Below are 18,052 nucleotides of genomic sequence, written 5' to 3' on the forward strand. Positions count from 1 at the left end.
TGATGCAGCAGCTTTAAACTCTCTTTTACTTCAGTCAAGATCATCAGAACCTTCATGTTTTTGTCTGGGGTTTTTAATAACGACCTTTTTCGAGTTGTCTTCCTAGGAAATAATAGACTTATACTATGCCAGCTAATTCTCTTATGTCTTTATGACTTCATTTGGGTAGGGTGTAATTATGGGCCTATTCTAAGGAAATAATCCAAGTGGTATGACTTGCTTACTTGGAACTGAATCTCTGACCTGCCTTTTATAGGGCCTATATCGAATATTGCTTTCAGCCTAGCATACTGACATTGATCAGTAAAAGAAAAACAGACAAAATTTGAGTTATGGGAAAATACCATGTCAATAGTGTTAAAATGTATGAAAATCAGTAAGGCAATGAGATATTTTACACCTGTCAGAATGGCCATTATTAAATAATCAAAATCAATAGATGTTGGCAAAGACGTGGAGAAAGGGGAACACTTATACCCTGCTGGTGGGAATGTAAATTTGTACGATCTCTGTGGAAAGCAATATGAAGATTTCTCAAAGAACTAAAAATAGAACTACCATTCAACCCAGCAATCCCACTAACGGGTATTTACCCAAAGGAATATAAATTATATCAAAAAGACACCTGAACTTGTATATTTATCACAGCACTATTAACAATAAGTAGCAAAGTCATGGATTCAGTCTAAGTGTCCATCAACAGATGGCTGGATAAAGAAAATGTGATATTGGCCACATGTGGTGGCTCGCCTGTAATCCCAGCACTGGGAGGCCGAAGCGGGCAGATCACAAGGTGAAGAAATTGAGATCATCCTGGCCAACATGATGAAACCCCGTCTCTACTAAAAATACAAAAATCAGCTGGGCATGGTGGTGCGTGCCTGTAATCCCAGCTACTTAGGAGGCTGAGGCGGGAGAATCACCTTAACCAGGGAGTCATAGATTGCAGTGAGCCGAGATTGCGCCAGTGTACTCTAGCCTGGCAACAGAGCGAGACTCCATCTCAAAAAAAAAAAAAAGAAAAAAAAGTGGTTATATATACTTCATGGAATACTAATCAGCCATAAAAAGAATGAAATTATGTCCTTTGCAGCAACATGGATAGAGCTGGAGGCCATTATCTTCAGTGAAATATCTCAGAAACAGATAATCAATTACTGTATGTTTTCACTTATAAGAAGGGACTAAACAAGGGGTACACATGGACACAAAGATGGGAAAAATGGACACTGAAGACTCCAGAAGAGGGGCAGATGAAGGAGCGAGGTGGTGAGGTTTGGAAAATTACCTATTAGGTACAGTGTTCACTATTTAGGTGCTGGGTACACTAAAAGCACAGGCTTCACCACTATGTATTACATGCATGTAATGAAACTGCATTTGCATCCCTTGAATCTATAAAAATGAAAATAACATAAAAATAAAGAAAAAAAATTAGTGAAGGAGTGTAACCACTTTGGAAGGTGGTGAAAACAGATAATGTAAGTACCAAAAATAGACTTTGAGATTTAGCAGCAGCAGTTGAGCTAAGTAACAGTTCGATATCTCCTCAATCATGTCCCAGAGGGGTCCATATTTTCCTTTTTTATGAAACCTGAGCTGCCTTGTGAGGTAGATGCAATGAGGACACATATTGCAAAATCTCAATAAAGATTCTAAAACACATGAGTATTTTCATGGAATGGAAATTAAGAATTAAAAAAAGAAAAAAAAAATATAGAAGTGAAACCAGGATTTCCCAAAGCAAAGGTTTCTGGGATTAAGAGATGAGATGAGATGAGTGAAGCTGAGTGTGCCATGCACTTCTTTAGGGGTAATGTGAGTTTGGGGAAGGAAAAATGCAGTAAAATGAGAAAAGATTAGGCCTTGATAGTGCATAGCAAATTATCGTAGCATGCCTCCTCACCATATGCTCGTTCCATGATAAATTCATGTTCCAAGATGAAATGAAAAATTAAGATGCATGGGTTTAGAGATTCTGAAAAGGATAATAATAAGGAACCTGGATGATAAAAAAAAAAAAAATCCCAAACAAAAAACCACACCCAACAGATAGTCTTTTTTAAAGTTCAGTTATCACACACATTTCTCTGCCTTATTAATTTGGGATGTTATTCTGCAAATATATCAAATCTTTACAATTCACAGCCTCTATACTTGGTTTTCTTGCTTATGTAAGATTTACTCAGACAAAATCTGTTTTGCTGATGGGCTATGAACCTCTCAATTATTTGTTGTTGTTTTCTTTTGGTTTACAAGAATACAGGAGTCATGATGTAATGTTGCTATGGCAATGAATATGTACAAATAGATGATTAAGGTGGCGGGGCGGGGGGAGGGATGTTAAATCTTGAAAAACACATTTGCATGTAAATTCTTTCCAGTGAAATAAAAGAATCTTGCATGTAAATCTTTTTCTGTTTTGGGCAAAAATATGAAAGAAAGATGTGTTATATCACATCTTGAATAATGCATTTCTATTGTTTATATTAAATAACATGAACAGCTAAATATGGTCCAAAGAGTATTTTTTATCAATGGTTCATTTTAAAAGACATTGGATTAAGACTGGATTAATTTCCATGGGTGTGTGCATGTGTGTAAATAAAGTATAATTGGGACACATTATAAGGATTAAGATCTTTTCTTGGTTGCCTTGAATTTGGCATTAAGAACTCAAGCATATTAAGAATATTTATAATTTACTAAGAGTATATTTTGCTAGCTATTAGGATTCAATACACTGAGAGTAGTTAACACCTTACTGCAAAGCTTTCATAGTACCAACACTGGAACATGCACAAGAGGCTGAGGAAAATGGTATTTAAAGATCTAGTTTAAAATATTCCTACAAATAAAGTACTTCAATTTTTGATGCACTAACATTTCTTCATGTGTTATAGAACTTTGAACCAAGAATTTAAAAAGATCCTGATTCCTTTATTGGCTGGCCAAGTACTGACTGATAAGGTACCTAACTACTTTTTTGTTTTCATACTGTTCTTAAGAGAAGGTAAGAATCCTTGTCAACTGATGAGGATTGTTTAGATCAGTACTGTCTGATAGAGATATAATATGAGCCACATGTGTAATTTAAAATTTTCTAGTAGTCATACTAAAGAGTAAAAAGAAATAGGTAATATTGATTTAATAATATATTTTATTCAATGCAGTATGTCCAAAATACTATCATTGCAACATTTAAGCAACATGCAAATTACTAGTATTGTGTTTTATACATTCTTATTTTTGTACTAAATTTTTGGATTAGCATTATTTTTTATTTACAGCATATGTCGATTCAGTCTAGACACATTTCAAAGGCTCAATATCTCCATGTAGCTAGTGGCTACCGTATTGATAATGCACCATTAGACTAAGAGGAAAGCATTGAGTTTGTTCAGAATATTGAAATTTTTCAATATTTGACCTGGATAATACGGTTGCTTTTTTTTTTTAAAGCAAATGAGAGCTTTACAACTTGCAGAGAATGTTACTTACTAAATTTGAGACAAAGTAGGTATGTGGGGAGTAAATACCTGCCATTATTGTAATGTGTGCTCATATACTACCCTTTTTGATCCTGGTCAAAGTTCTGGGAAATAGGGTGGAATGAAGTTCCATTTACTTTTGAGGAAGAAGACCCAGAAAGTTCACTACATTCTTCTCTTTAGGCTCCTGGTATCATGATCCAATGGCAGATCACAATTTAAGGTGCAGTTAGCAAATAATGAGCAAGCCAAACTAGACAAAATATAATGTGTCCTAGCATTTTCTTGCCTTTTTACAAAAGCATCTGTTTTGTGGGTGTCTGAAAGGGCTCAGATTTGTCCCACATCTTCAGTTTTTTGTTTGTTTGGATCCAGCATAAAATGAGAACAAAGTTTTTTGTGCTTAGGAATATTTTGACTTACCCAAGGTGGTGACAGAAGGGATCCTCAGGATGCCACCCACGTCTCAAAGTCCAGCAACCATCTCACCTCCAATACTGTGATTCTTTGATAAGTTAAATATATACATCATTTAACCATAGATCTTTCATAGAACTTAGAAAGAACACCTAGTGTATCATTTAGTGCTGAGCTAGGTGAAGAAGCAAGCAATGTTTTATTCTAAAGTGATTAATTTTTATGACGCTATCATTTTTCAAGGAACCCCCTAACAGTAGTCACACCAGTATTGTATGCTTGCTTTTTCGTGTTGTTCAGGTGGAAATAATCCCATTCACTTTAAACGTTCAAGCTCTGTAGGTGAATTGAATTTAGGTTAATTTCTATTAATTGGTAGTGTTGCTGTTGCCCTCCTATTTTCAGGCACAATCCACATGGGAAGCACATCCATTTGATAGTCTCTAGGGACTAAATAATACTCAAACAAGTTTCTAATATATTACTTTAAACAATTCTTCCTCTTCCCTTAATCCGTGTGTGTGTGTGTGTGTGTGTGTGTGTGTGTGTGTGTGTTCCCTGAGTTCTTCAATTGCTGAAATTGTAGCTACCGAAATACCTTCCACAGGTGAGGTCTTTTACCACCAGGCTTGGGTCAAACATTGTAGATGGTCACATCACCTGGCACAGGTGGTCCAGCTTTGGTTGCCATTCATAGAGGGGAGGGTTCCCAAAAGGCATTCGAGAAGAGATGAAGTTTGTTAAACTAAAGCTTATATATAGGTCCAGAAGGCAGTCAGACAACTGGTCATTCCCAGGGATGAACAGAGAGGGCGTTCTTCCCCAGAGGCGAGAACAGCAAGGACGCCTTGGTGGGGCAAGCCAGTAGGAAGCCCGCGGGGCTCTCACAGAGCAGCCTGGTTGGACTTAAGGGCACTGGAAGACGAACGCCAGGAGAGCTAGGAGGTGGGCTCTTCGCGGGAGGCCATAGAGCGGATCACCAGGGCGCAGTCGCCGCGTAGTTGAAGTTTCCCTAAAGTCTCAGTGGGGCTTTTCCTCCCGTGCGGAGCCCACTTCCTGAGTATCTAGTCCCGGAGACTCCCCGCCGTTTCCCCCCCGCCTCTTTCTTCGCCCCAGCTCTGGGCGGTCTCACTGCCGGGCACAGGGCAGCCTTTGCCCGCCTGCCCCACAGCACCAGGCCCGGGCGGCTGCGAGAGGGCGCAGGGGGCGGAGGCGCGGCAGGGGCGGGCTCTGCTCCCCCACCCCCTACACACACCTTCTCCCCGTCCGGCTGCGGGGCCAGTGGCAGGAGCGCCGCGCACCGCCAGCCGCGGGGGGCGTGGGATGGGGGCGGCGGGGGAGGGGGGCGCCCGCACTGACTAGAGCCAACCGCGCACTTTCAAAGGGTGTCGGTGCTGCGCTCCCCTCCCGCGGCCCGGGAACTTCAAAGCGGCCCCTGCTGCCCCGGCTGCCTCGCTCCGCTCTGGGGCCTCGCACTCCCGGCTCGGCCGCCTGGTGGCGATGACCTGGGCGCTCCGCTCCGCGCTCCGCCAGGCTCTCCTGCTGCTCGCCGCGGTTGCCGAGCTCTCGGCAGGTACGGTGCGGGCTTTTTACCCAGGCGCCCGCGAGGGTGGGAGCTGGGGGCGGTCTGCGGGCGGGCATGGCGGTGGGGGACAGCGGGGGCTCCGAGCAAACTGACCTTCGGGGCAGAAGGGGAAGCGCCAGTTGGATTGAGGGGGCGCAGGACGGGGTGCAACGTGGGCACCTGACGTCTGGCAGCTGTAGGGGTAGACAGGAGTGTTGGGGAGGAAGGACCCGGAAGAGAGAGAGAAAAAAGGCGGGGGCGTGGGGGAATAAGTAGTAGGGGTAAGGTGGGTGACTAATTTGTGGGCAGTTTGCAGCGGAGAAAATAGTAGAGCGTTTGTGGGTGCGCGCATGGCAGGGAGCTGGGTTCACCCTGCAGGGACCGGGAGGGCTGCAGGTGTGCCTCGGACGCTGTCCGTGCTAGGTCACTGATAGCTGCTCCAGGATGGTGGTGTGGTGGTGGTGGAAGGTGGTGATTTAGTCTGACTTTTACCCAAAAGCCGCAGATACCAAGCTATGGAGGCGAGAGTGGGAGCTTAAATCTGTGTGGTTTGCAACGCACGTTGCTTTCGAGGTACGATCTTTACTCAGAGTTCCTGGGGAAAAAAATTCTGGCAAGCGCCCCAGAGTTTATAACAGGTCTGTGCCTTGATAGGCTAAATAGAGCCCTCTACCCAGTCTAGAAGCCAGACGTTTCTTTATAATGTTTACTAGAAAGTGGGGCAAATGCATCTTTGGTAAAATCATGTGCTGTGACTAAAAGCCCTTTAACTCTAAAACTATTTTCATTACATTGCCCTGGATTATGTAGAGGAGGAGCAGATTATTTGCTAACTCATTCTTTAAAAATTTCTATCAAATATTGAGGACATTTGCACATAAAAATCTGGTGTTTTCCCATAGAGCTGTATTTCGTCCGAAGCTGATTTTGATGCATTTTTCTTTTCCCAGATGACAGTGTTTGACATTAATAGCTATATCCATGGTGGGTCGTTTTCCTCTTAGTGACATGTGCAAGAGAATGATTTGAATGATATGATTGCTGTCATGTACAGATTTCAGTGTTTCATATGGCCTGAGAGAATCACTAAATACAATATTCAAATATTTGATTATTGAAAGGATTAATTGATAAAACCTGAGGGTTAAAGCATTCCAGTTATCTTTTAGGAAAACAGCCCAAGGCTGTCAGAAAGATGATGGAATTAAGTGAAATATTTGCATATAGAGTTAATACATTTCTAAATGGGAGAAAACTAACTATAGGAAAGTCTTTTACAAATGGGTGAAAACTCTGCTAACTTGGGATATTGAAAGTGCTCTTGACAATTTAATAGAATCTACAAAAAAAAAGTCTTCAAGATATCACAGTTTTGATGGGGTGAAACTGCCTCTGCAAGCTGTCTGTACAACTCTTTATTTGGAGGAGCTGATAACTTGGCTGCACACATTTTAAAAAACAGATTCAATTATTTTTAAATGTAGCTTCAAGGGTATATTTTGCTGTATACGCAGAATCTTTAAAAAATTTCAGAGACCTTGAGCATAGCAACATGCCTCATGTTCTTGAAAAGGCATGGAAACTTTTCACATTGGAAGATGCAAAAAAGAAAAAAAATAGATCATCCATTCAAAGTTGCTCACTTAAAATTTGAAGTCTAAGAAAAATGAGTGATATGGAGTAATACAGTAGAGACATATTTATTGAAGTTGAACTTTTACAAAAAACTTTTCTATGTCAAGTGCAATCATTTTCAAATCTCATTAAGACATTTTTATTCCTCTGCGTCCCACATTGACAATGTATATTGATACTTACAGTATTTATTCTTAACGTTGTATAAGTCTCTGGCTATTTAGTAGAAAGATTCAAAGTAGTTTTGTTTTGCTTTTCATTTTTTCAGTTGGTTTTATCATGTGGTTGCCCAAGTGTATTTTCACCTGGTCACTTTTACAAATTACACTGTTAATAATATTGGCCATTTATGGTATGTATTTGCCATTGTTGGAATCTTATGTGAGACGTTGTTCTTGATGTAATGACATAGTGAAACTTTGTGACAGAAGGCACCACCTTTCATTTGGTTCTGCAGAGCAGCCCTAGGACTTTAAGTATCTGAGCACATTATAAACCAGTAGACCTTTTTTTTACTTTGGCTGCTCATTTTCCACATTGTTGTCACCTTAGGGGTGTGCATTGCTCCTTTTTGAGAATCTCAGAAGGTAACAGCTGGTGGAGACTTTAAAAAGCTATTTATTGGTCTGGACTGTAATTTTTAAAAATCAGGCTGGCCAGGTTCAGTGTCTCACCCATCTAATCCCAGTACTTTGGGAGGCCGAGGTGTGAGGATTGCTCGAGATGAGCAAGTTCAAGATCAGCCTAGGTACCATAGTGAGATACTGTCTCTACAAAAAAATTTAAAACAATTAACCAGGTCTGGTGGCACATACCTGTAGCCCCAGCTACTTGGGAGGCTGAGGCTGGAGAGTTGCCAGGAGTTCAAGATTGCAGTAAGTCATGATTGCACCACTGCAGTCCAACCTGGGTGACACAGTGAGACACCATCTCTAAAAACAAAAGAAATGAAAAAATCGGACTGCTCTGAGTTGCTTTATCTAGGTTCTGGATGCCTTGATGTTTGATAAGAGAGACTTGACATGGCTTCACAACATTCACCATGCGTAACCAACAAAGAAGCGGCAGAAAATGTCCTAGAGTTCTCTACTTTGAAGCTGTGATTTGGATGTTTCATAGATTTACGTATTGTGCATTCTCTTCAAATTTCTTGAAACTCCTTTGTCCTCTGGTTCCAGAAAGGATTATTAAGATTCTAGAAAGCTGTGTGTTGTCACTCCAAAAATGGAATAAATATTTCCTTAATAACCAGGGTGAGAGTGGGGGTTTCAAGTAATGAGTTTCTCTCTGCTCTCCGCTTCCCCTGTACCCCTACCACAAACAACAGTAGTTTCCACTGAGAGTTTTCCACAGTGCTGCTAGAAGTGAAAGTGAAAGCTTGGTGCTGACTGAGTTTATAAATGCAAAAGATGTTGCCACCTTTGTCCTTCATTAAGCACAGTTATTTGTTGGTTGATTGACACAGATGTGGCAAGAGGCTTCCTGGTTCCAAGGAAGAGACATCTCTGGCTCTGGAGAAACTGTGCATAGAGATTTCCTCTGAATTGTGAAACTCATACAAAAAATAAAGGATTTTGAGGTGTGAAAGTGAGTAGCTAAGGATGAGACTACATTTTTGACCCAAGCAATGGAAGACTTAATTGGATGGGGAAGACTGCTGGAAAGGCTTGTCTGGGAAGAGAAGGGTTGGTGGTGACAGATCACAGGACATCAGTTTTGGATATGTTGTGTTTAAAATGCCTCTCAGATGCTGAAATGGAGATGTCAAGTAAGCAATTGGTTTTATGGGTCTGAAGTTCAGAGGATAAATCTGGACTGATAAAAAATTGAGAGCCAAGCACATTTACTGATAACTTTTCAAAGATGCATTTAATATAACCGCTTAGCAAATAAGGCACAAAATACCTTGTTAAATTGAATTACAGATAAACAATGAATACCTTTTTAGCATAAGTGTGTCACAAATATGACATGGAACACAAGTATACCAAAAATTAATTGCTGTTTAATTCCAATTTAACTGGGTGTTCTGTACTTTCATCTTGTAAACCAACGTAAAAGAAATCTTGTTGAGAGATAAACTGTTCCTGATGCATATATTTCTTAACTCTTTTAAAAAAAGAGAAGTGAGCAAAGTGAACACCTATTTTCCAGTCCTCATCTCTAAAAACCTCTCCTGTTCTAGCTCCGTTACTGTCTTCCTGTGCATCTCTGAATGGGTCACTCCCAACATTTTGCACAGGATAGCTCTCTTCTTCTGTGTGAACCTAAAAGGATACCTAGCTTTTCCCAATTCGACATGAGTATCTAGATATGAAAATATGGGTGAAAAAAAAAAAAACAAGAATAACTCTTGATTCCCTTGACTGTTGCATGAAAGCAGTTGGTTGTTCCCAAGTTTGCTGTATTTTGGAAGTGGTTATTTTCAGATGCAGTTTTTGAGTAGTTTCCTTTTGAATAAACTTTCATGTTTCTCTTTTAGGGGAAATGCTTTCAGGCAGTAGCCAAGACCCAGTTTGTTGTACTTTTCTTGGCAGTACTTGCATCTCTTGCCGTAAATAAGGTTAAGAGGAGAGGATATTGGATAGAGTTAGGATTAGGGAAGCTGCTGAGCCCTACGGGACCTGTTACTCTGATGTAGTTTGAAGTGTTACAGCATGTTCCTAAGAGAGCACCGACAAGTTTTTGGGGGAAAGGGCATGGATACATAAATATTCTGAAGCTGCTTAGTTCCTGCTGTAGCTTAGTCTTGACCTGTAAGTGTAGCTACCAAATAATTAACATCATCTTCAGTTTGAGATCTGTAGTGTCCTATAAATGGACAACTGCAGGCATGGACCATTAAAAAGCTTAAACAGATATGTTGACTTGTATATAGTTTATTTTAACAAATAATGGAATAGGAGAATTAATTTTCAAATATAATTAGTAAACAGAACAAAACAGAAAATTTTCTAAGAATAAAGAATATACTATGTGTTATACCTTATTTAAAAAATTTTAAAATTATTTTAAAAAATGTTTGTGGGTACATAGTAGATATATGTATTTATGGGGTATATGAGATGCTTTAATGCAGGCATGCAGTGTGAAATAAGCACATCATGGAAAATGGGATATCCATCCCCTTAAGCATTTTATCCTTTGAGTTACAAACAATTGAATTATGTTCTTTAAGTTATTTTAAAATATTCAATTAAGTTATTACTGACTCTAGATACCCTATTGTGCTGTCAAATAGTAGGTCTTATTCTATTTTTTAAAATCTTTTTTAAAAAATTAAATACTTTAAGTTCTGGGAAATGTGCAGGTTTGTTAAATAGGTATACCCATGCCATGGTGGTTTGCTGTATCCATCAACCTGTCGTCTGTATTAGTTGTTTCTATTAATGCTATCCCTCCCCTACCCCCGCCCCCCAACTCCGTGACAGGCTCTGGTATGTAAAGTTACTCTCCCTGTGTCCATGCGTTCTCATTGTGCAACTCCCACTTATGGGTGAGAACATGCAGTATTTCGTTTTCTGAAGGAACAGAAATGATGAGAATGATGGTTTCCAGCTTCATCCATGTCCCTGCAAAGGACATGGACTCATCATTTTTTATGGCTGCATAGTATTCCATGGCATATTTGTGCCACATTTTCTTTATCCAGTCTATCACTGATGGGCATTTGGGTTGGTTCCAAGTCTTTGGAACAGTGTGTGAACAGTGCTGCAATAAACAGCATGTGTGCATGTGTCTTTTTAGTAGAATGATTTATAATCCTTTGAGCATATACCCAGTAATGGGATTTCTGGGTCAAATGATATTTCTGGTTCTAGATCCTTGAGGAATTGACACACTGTCTTCCACAATGGTTGAACTAATTTACATACCCACCAACAGTGTAAAAGCATTCCAATTTCTTCACATCCTCTCCAGTATCTGTTGTTTCCAGACTTTTCAATGATCACCATCCTAACTGGCATGAGATGGTATCTCATTGTGGTTTTGATTTGCATTTCTCTAATGACGCATTTTTTTTTAGTACCATTAACTGTCCCCACCTCCCCCCAAATCCCCACTACCCTTCCCAGCCTCTGCTAACCATCCTCTACTCTCCCTGACCATGAGTTAATTTTTTTGATTTTTAGATCCCACAAATAAGTTAGAACATGAAATGTTTGTTTTTCTGTTCCTGGCTTATTTCACTTAACATAATAATCTCCACTTCCATCCATGTGGTTGCAAATGACTGGCTCTCATTCTTTTTATGGCTGAATATACTCTGTTGTATATATGTACCACATTTTCTTTATTCATTCATCTGTTGAGGGACACTTAGGTTGCATCCAAATCTTAGCTATTGTAAACAGTGATGCAACAAACATGGGAACATGGGAGTGCAGATCTCTTCCATATACTGATTTTCTTTCTTCTGGTTATATTCAGCAGTGGGATTGCTGGATCATATGGTAGCTCAAGTTTTAATTTATTGAGGAACCTCCAGACTGTTCTTCTTAGTGGTTGTACTAGTTTACAATCCTATCAACAGTGTACAAGGGTTCCTTTTTCTCTACATCCTTGCCAGCATTTGTTATTGCCTGTCTTTGGGATGTAAGCCATTTTAACTGGGATGAGATGATATCATTGTAGTTTTTATTTGCATTTCTTTGATGATCAGTGATACTGAGCACCTTTTCATATGCTGTTTGCCATTTGTGTCATCTTCTGAAAAAAGGCTACTCAAATCTTTTGTCAGTTTTTTGATTGGATTATTAGATTTTTTCCCCTATAGACTTGTTTGACCTCCTTTCTGGATATTAATTCTGAATATTATTCCCTTGTGAGAGGTGTTGTTTGCAAATATTTTCTCCTGTTCTGTGGATTGTCTTTTCACTTTGTTGACTGTATCCTTTGCCATGCAGAAGCTTTTTAACTTGATGTGTTCCCATTTGTCCATGTTTGCTTTAGGTGCCTATGGTTGTGGGATATTACTTAAGAAATATTTGCACAAACCAATGTCCTGGAGATTTTTCCCAATGTGTTCTTGTAGTAGTTTCATATTTTGAGGTCTTAAATCCATTTTGATTTTTTTTTTTTATATAATGAGAGATAGGGGTCTAGTTTCATTCTTCTGCATATGGATATCCGGTTTTCCCAGTGTTAATTATTGAAGAGACTATCCTTTCCCCAGTGTATATTCTTGGCACCTTTGTCGAAGATGAGTTCACTGCAGGTGAGTGGATTTGTTTCTGGGTTCTCTATTCTGTTCCATTGGTCTATGTGTCATTTTTTCATGTCAGTACCATGCTGCTTTGGTTACTGTAGCTCTGTAGTATAATTTGAAGTCAGATAATGTGATTCTTCCAGTGTTGTCCTTTTTGCTTAGGATAGCTTTGACTGTTCTGGGATTCCTGTAGTTCCATATAAATGTTAGGATTTCTTTTTCTATTTCTGTGAAGAATATCCTAAGTTATATCTTATTATTTGTATCTTTGAGGTTTCCTCTTGGTTTTCCATTGTTTTGGCTTTCTAGGTCTTATATTTTTCACAGTCAGTCAAAATCTCAAGATTTATCCTTACATTGTTTAAGAAATTGGGATAGTTTAAGAAATTGGGATCTGTTCATAAATGATATAGAAATTACTCTTGCTAATGGGACTAGGAACACCCAAACACTATATTCTGAGTCTCATCTTCAGTTAAGAGGTGATATCTAGAAAAAGGAGGTGAAACAAGGCAAAGTAACTTTTTCTTATTACCTGGAGCTTTTGCCTCCAGTTGCATGGCAGACTTGAATACACTCTTCTTTTCTAAACAATGAAATAGCCTAAGGGTAAAGGCAGGGGAGCCAGTGATAAAACTGAACCCTGGATTCTAACGCTAGGAAACCATTGAAAGGCCATTCAATCCTTGCAAAATGAAGCCATAGAGGCTATGGAGCAAGGAATCTCTATTTACAATACCTCACATTAGTCCAGCTCTTATGGAAACTCTGGCAGGAGTTCCAGACAATAATTTCAGGGGCAACTGCTAAGTAAGGGAAAAAGTAGAAAGTCTCTGGGGAGAGATAGTAGGATCTCTTCTACCGAGGAAGCAGGTTATACCCTTCCCACACTTGCTGTGTAAAAGATGGAAGACAGGGCCATGACTATGAGTCCTGTGTTTTTCTTGTTCTTTGAAAGCTGGATCCCTAAAGCATGTGGGGCCACTTGGTTTCCTGAAATTTGAACAATACAAATCACTACTCCTCCTACTTAAGGATCCAGTAAAAAGTAAAAGGGTGGAGGAGGTGAGTGGGAGTATGAAACAGACAAGGAAGACCTTATTTCCACAGAAGCCACACTTTGCTACTTCTCAGGGGCTACCCTTGCCTCATCATGTGCCCCTTGAGTTCACTGCTCTGATTGGCCAGCCAGGCTAACATGGCTCTGCTCTGTCCTGATTCTTCACTTCTTTTCCTCTAGAATAACTTCTCCTTTCGGTTGTTCTCTTCTGTCTTGTAGAGAGTAGGCATGCAAAGATACTTGGAGCTGTTTTAAATTAATCTCAAGAATTCATGGGTGAATCACTCAGTATGACTCAAGAGCTTGGCTTATTATTATTATTTTTAAAACAACTTAAATTTGCCGATGACTTAAACATCCCGGATTAGATCAATCCACTTTTTCATTAAACTTTTCACTTCAAGAAAATCATTAGGATGCTCCTGTTTTGAAAGTGAAACACACATTTCTCCCCATCTATTTTGTCATTGTTATCTCACGGTTAGTAAAAAGACGGGGATGGATGCCATATCTCTCCATGTTGATTAAGTACCTTATACAACTCCATGTTGACTTAAATAAAGACTCTGATCAAAATCAGGATTAGAAAAAAATCTAATTCATCAGGATGTGGACATTTTCAAATAGCTGGAAGACCAGATTTTGAATGTTCTCAACATAAATAAATGATACATGTTTGAGGTGGTAGATATGCTAATTCTCAGATGTGATCATTGTACATCGCATACATGTATCAAAACATACATCATATCCCATAAATATATACAATTATGTGTCAATTAAAAATAATTAAAAACAACAAATGTTTAGTTTTTTTTTAATGCATGCATATCCAAGAGATGTTAATTCAGAAGCTGTTAATCTAGATTAATACAGCTTTAAAAAACCAGATTGTTTTACAACAGAGCCAAAATACATTAAAGAGTGTTAACTAATCACATCTCACAACTTTATCTGATGACATTTTTCTGGCCTACTCACCTGGAAGTGTATTTTTTTTCTCTGTTATCCCCATTTTCCTTCTCCAAGAATAAGAATTCTACTCTGTGGACATTTGCCTGCTCTGATAGTCATGGTGAGATTGCGTTCTCACTTAAATTATGCTTACAATCTGTCATTTATATTTCCAGAAAATAGGCATTACACAAAATTTGACAGATTGAATACAGAATAATTATATAATTAGCAGAAGATTCCTTATAGGATAATAAGTGTGTAACTGAATGAAACTCTTTTTAAAAATCTTCCTTCCCTGCAGCTGCTCTTTAGCTACGTTATATTAAAAGGCATTCCTTTTTGTAGAGAGAAGAAAGCTGACTTTATTAAAACAACTGGATCCCTTTAGAAATATTGAGAGTTACTGTACCAAATCAAGATGATGTTCCCCAGGATGGCTTTTACTCAACTATGCTTTGGATATTGCCATTATCATGCAAGTTTTTTTTTTTTTTGGCCATATTTCCTTATTATCTTTTTAATAGTTATAAGCTTTGTAGTGATAGCCCCTTTAACATTTCTGACATAGGAAATTTGATTTTTCTCTCTTTTTACCATGATCAATCTAGCTGGAAGTTTATCAATTTTATTGATTTCTTGCAAATAAATGGGTTTTGGTTTTATTTATTTTCTCTATTTGTTTTCAGTTATTTTCTGTTCTTCATTATTTTCTTTACTTTCTTTATGTTTAATTTATTGCTTTTTATTCTTTAGCAGGTACATTATATCAAGTGTTGCCATATTTTCTCAAAGGTCAGCGTTTATTCTATTTTAGGCCTGTGAACCAAAGAGTCACGTTGCATACACATAATTCTGCCTTTGTAGTATGAAAGCAGCCATGGACTATACATAAACAGATAGGTGTTGCTGCATTTCAGTAAAACCTTATTTATAACCAATGGGCCATAGTTTGCGGTCCTTAAATTATTAATTTAAGACCTTTCTTCTTTTCTAATATAAGTATTTAACGTCTAAGTTTCTCTCTCAGCAATTACTTCAGCTCATCCATAAATTGTAATATTGTGTCTTTATTTATACTAAGTTCAAAATACTTCCTAGTTTCCTTTGTAATTTCTTGGAGCCTGTGTGTTATTTGGATTTAACTGTCAAATATTTTAGTAATTTTCAGATTTTTTTTCTTATCAAATTCTACTTTAAATCCATTTGGGATGAAATAACATAATCTATATGATTTCATTTAATTTGAATTTATCTGTATTTGTTTTATAGCCTGGCATATGTCTGACCTCGTGAATATCTCATATGTACTTGAAAATACTATGGATTCCACTTTGGATGAGTGGAGTATTCTGTAAGTGTCATTTAGGTCAAGATGCTTGCCAGTGTTATTGAAGTCTTTTCTATCTTCACTGATTTTCTCTCTTCTTGTTTCACCAGTTATTGAGATAGGATTGTTGAGATTTCTAATTGACTTGTGGATTTGTGTATTTCCTTTTTTGGTTTTTTAAATTGTTGCTTCCTATATTTGAAGATTTTGTTTTTGGGTATATATACGATTAGAATTATTATGTCCTCTTGATTCATACTTACGACTGGAAAAACTCCTACTTTATCCCTGGTAATATTTGTTATTAAGACGTGCTTCTCTTTATTACTGGTAATATGCTTTGCCTTGAGGTCCACTATGTTGGTATTAATATAACTATTCCACCTTTCTTATGGTTAATATTTATATATCTACTTTTAAAAAAACTATTGGTATAGTTACTCTGTTACTCCAGTTTTCTTGTGCTGAATGTCTACACGTTATAGATTTTCCATTCTCTTATGCTTAACTCATATATATCTTTATATTTAAATTGGTTTCTTATAGAGAGCGTATGTTTGGGTTCTGCTTTTAAAAATCTTGTCTTACATACTTGTCTTTTAACTGGAGCATTTACAACATATATATTTAATGTATTTACCAATATGGTTGTATATAAATCTGTCATCTTGTTATTTTTATATATCTTTCATTTCTCCATCTTGCTTTCATTTGGATAAGTTGACTAAATATTATCTATATATATTATTTTCACTATTAGTTTCTAAGCTATGCCTCTTTATTTTTAGTGATTGTTCCAAAATTTATCTTCATCATAGTTTATTTAATAACCTTACCATCATATGCCTCCATTTCCATCTCTTTGTCTTTTGTGTTATTAATCTCATGTTTTACTTCTAAATATTTTATAAACATTGAAACACATAGTTATTATTTTGGCTTTAAGTATTTAGTTACCTTTAAAGAAATTTTAAAAATGAATGTACTATTTTACATTTACCCACCTGATATCACTTTTAGTACTCTTCATTACTTTGTATAAATCAAAGTTTATATATGTTGTCATTTTTCTTCAGCCTGTAGATCTTCCTTTATTTTTGTATTTCAGTTCTGATAGCAACACATTCTAATTCATTTTTGTTTTGGGAAAGTTTGATTTTGCTTTCCTTTTCCCCCAAATTTTATTTTTAAACTTCAAATATACATCAGAATTAACAGAATTCTAGTTACCACCCATATGCTGACCAACTGGATTATACCATTATTATTTTATATTTGCCGTATCACATAAATATCCATTTATCCAGCCTTCTGTCCATTAATATTTGTTATTTTTTGATACATCTCCAAGTAAATTGCAGATAGCAGTATGCTTCCTTTGAAATATTTCAGCATGCATATTACTACACAGAGTTCAACACTTTTCTCTTTGGATAATATACTTACATATAATGACATTCACAAGTCTTTTGTGTGTACTCACGAAATTTCGAGAAATATATTCACCTAATCTTTTTCCAGATATTAAAGATAAACATCATCACAGTGAGCACCCTCATGTCTCTACCCAGTCATTCTTCAGTGCAGTACTCCCAAAGGCATCTGCTGTTCTTTATTCCACCATAGATTAGTTTTGGCTGTGGGGTGTATAGTTTTGTAAATGCCAATTAGGTAAAGTTTATTGATACTGTTGTTCACATCATCTGTATTTCTTACTGAAAGAAGTGTGCATCTCTACTCGTAGATTTGTCTGTTTCTCCCTTTAGTTCCATTAGTTTCTATTTTATGTATTTTGAAACACTTATTAGGTGCATACACATTTACATTTTCCATGCTTTCCTGATACAATGACTATTTCATTGATATAAGATGTCCTTCTTTATCTCAGTAATACTCTTTGTCTTGAAGTCTACTCTAATAGTAATATAACCATGCCAATTTCCTTATGTTTAGTATTCGCTTTTGTTTTTTTCCCTTCTCCTTACTTTCTATCAATGTCTTTATTAAAAAAGTGCATCCTTTGTACACAGCATATAGTTAGTGTTCTTAACTTTTATCTTTTAACACTGTGACAGTAATTAAGGTTTTTAGTTTGTTAACAATTAGTATAGTAAGTTGTATGGCTTTAAACCTACCATCTTGCTATTTATCTTTCTTTTTATCATTAGTCTGTTCCTCTTTTTTTGCCCTCTTTTTGACTAGTAATTTTTTGAGTATTTTATTTTACTTTCTTTTTTTTTATTACATGTTAAGTTCTGGGGTACATGTGCAGATCGTGTAGGATTGTTATATAGGTATACACATGCCATAGTGGTTTGCTGCATCCATCCCTCCATCAACTACATTAGGTGTTTATCCTAATGTTATCCCTCTCCAATCCTCCTACCCCCTG

General features: G+C 37.4%; 1 protein-coding gene across 1 annotated transcript in view; it reads left to right on the forward strand.

Moving 5' to 3' along the window:
- Positions 1-5,133: 5,133 nt before the first annotated feature.
- The window catches only part of ACVR1C (activin A receptor type 1C), a 126,591-nt gene continuing 113,672 nt past the window's right edge, over positions 5,134-18,052 (forward strand). Inside the window, exon 1 of the mRNA XM_010330082.2 lies at positions 5,134-5,481. Within this exon, the coding sequence (XP_010328384.2) occupies positions 5,409-5,481 (73 nt within the window). The 5' untranslated portion in view covers positions 5,134-5,408. The remainder of the gene's footprint in view (positions 5,482-18,052) is intronic.

This window comes from Saimiri boliviensis, chromosome 5 (assembly GCF_048565385.1).
Source record: "Saimiri boliviensis isolate mSaiBol1 chromosome 5, mSaiBol1.pri, whole genome shotgun sequence".
Taxonomy (NCBI): domain Eukaryota; kingdom Metazoa; phylum Chordata; class Mammalia; order Primates; family Cebidae; genus Saimiri; species Saimiri boliviensis.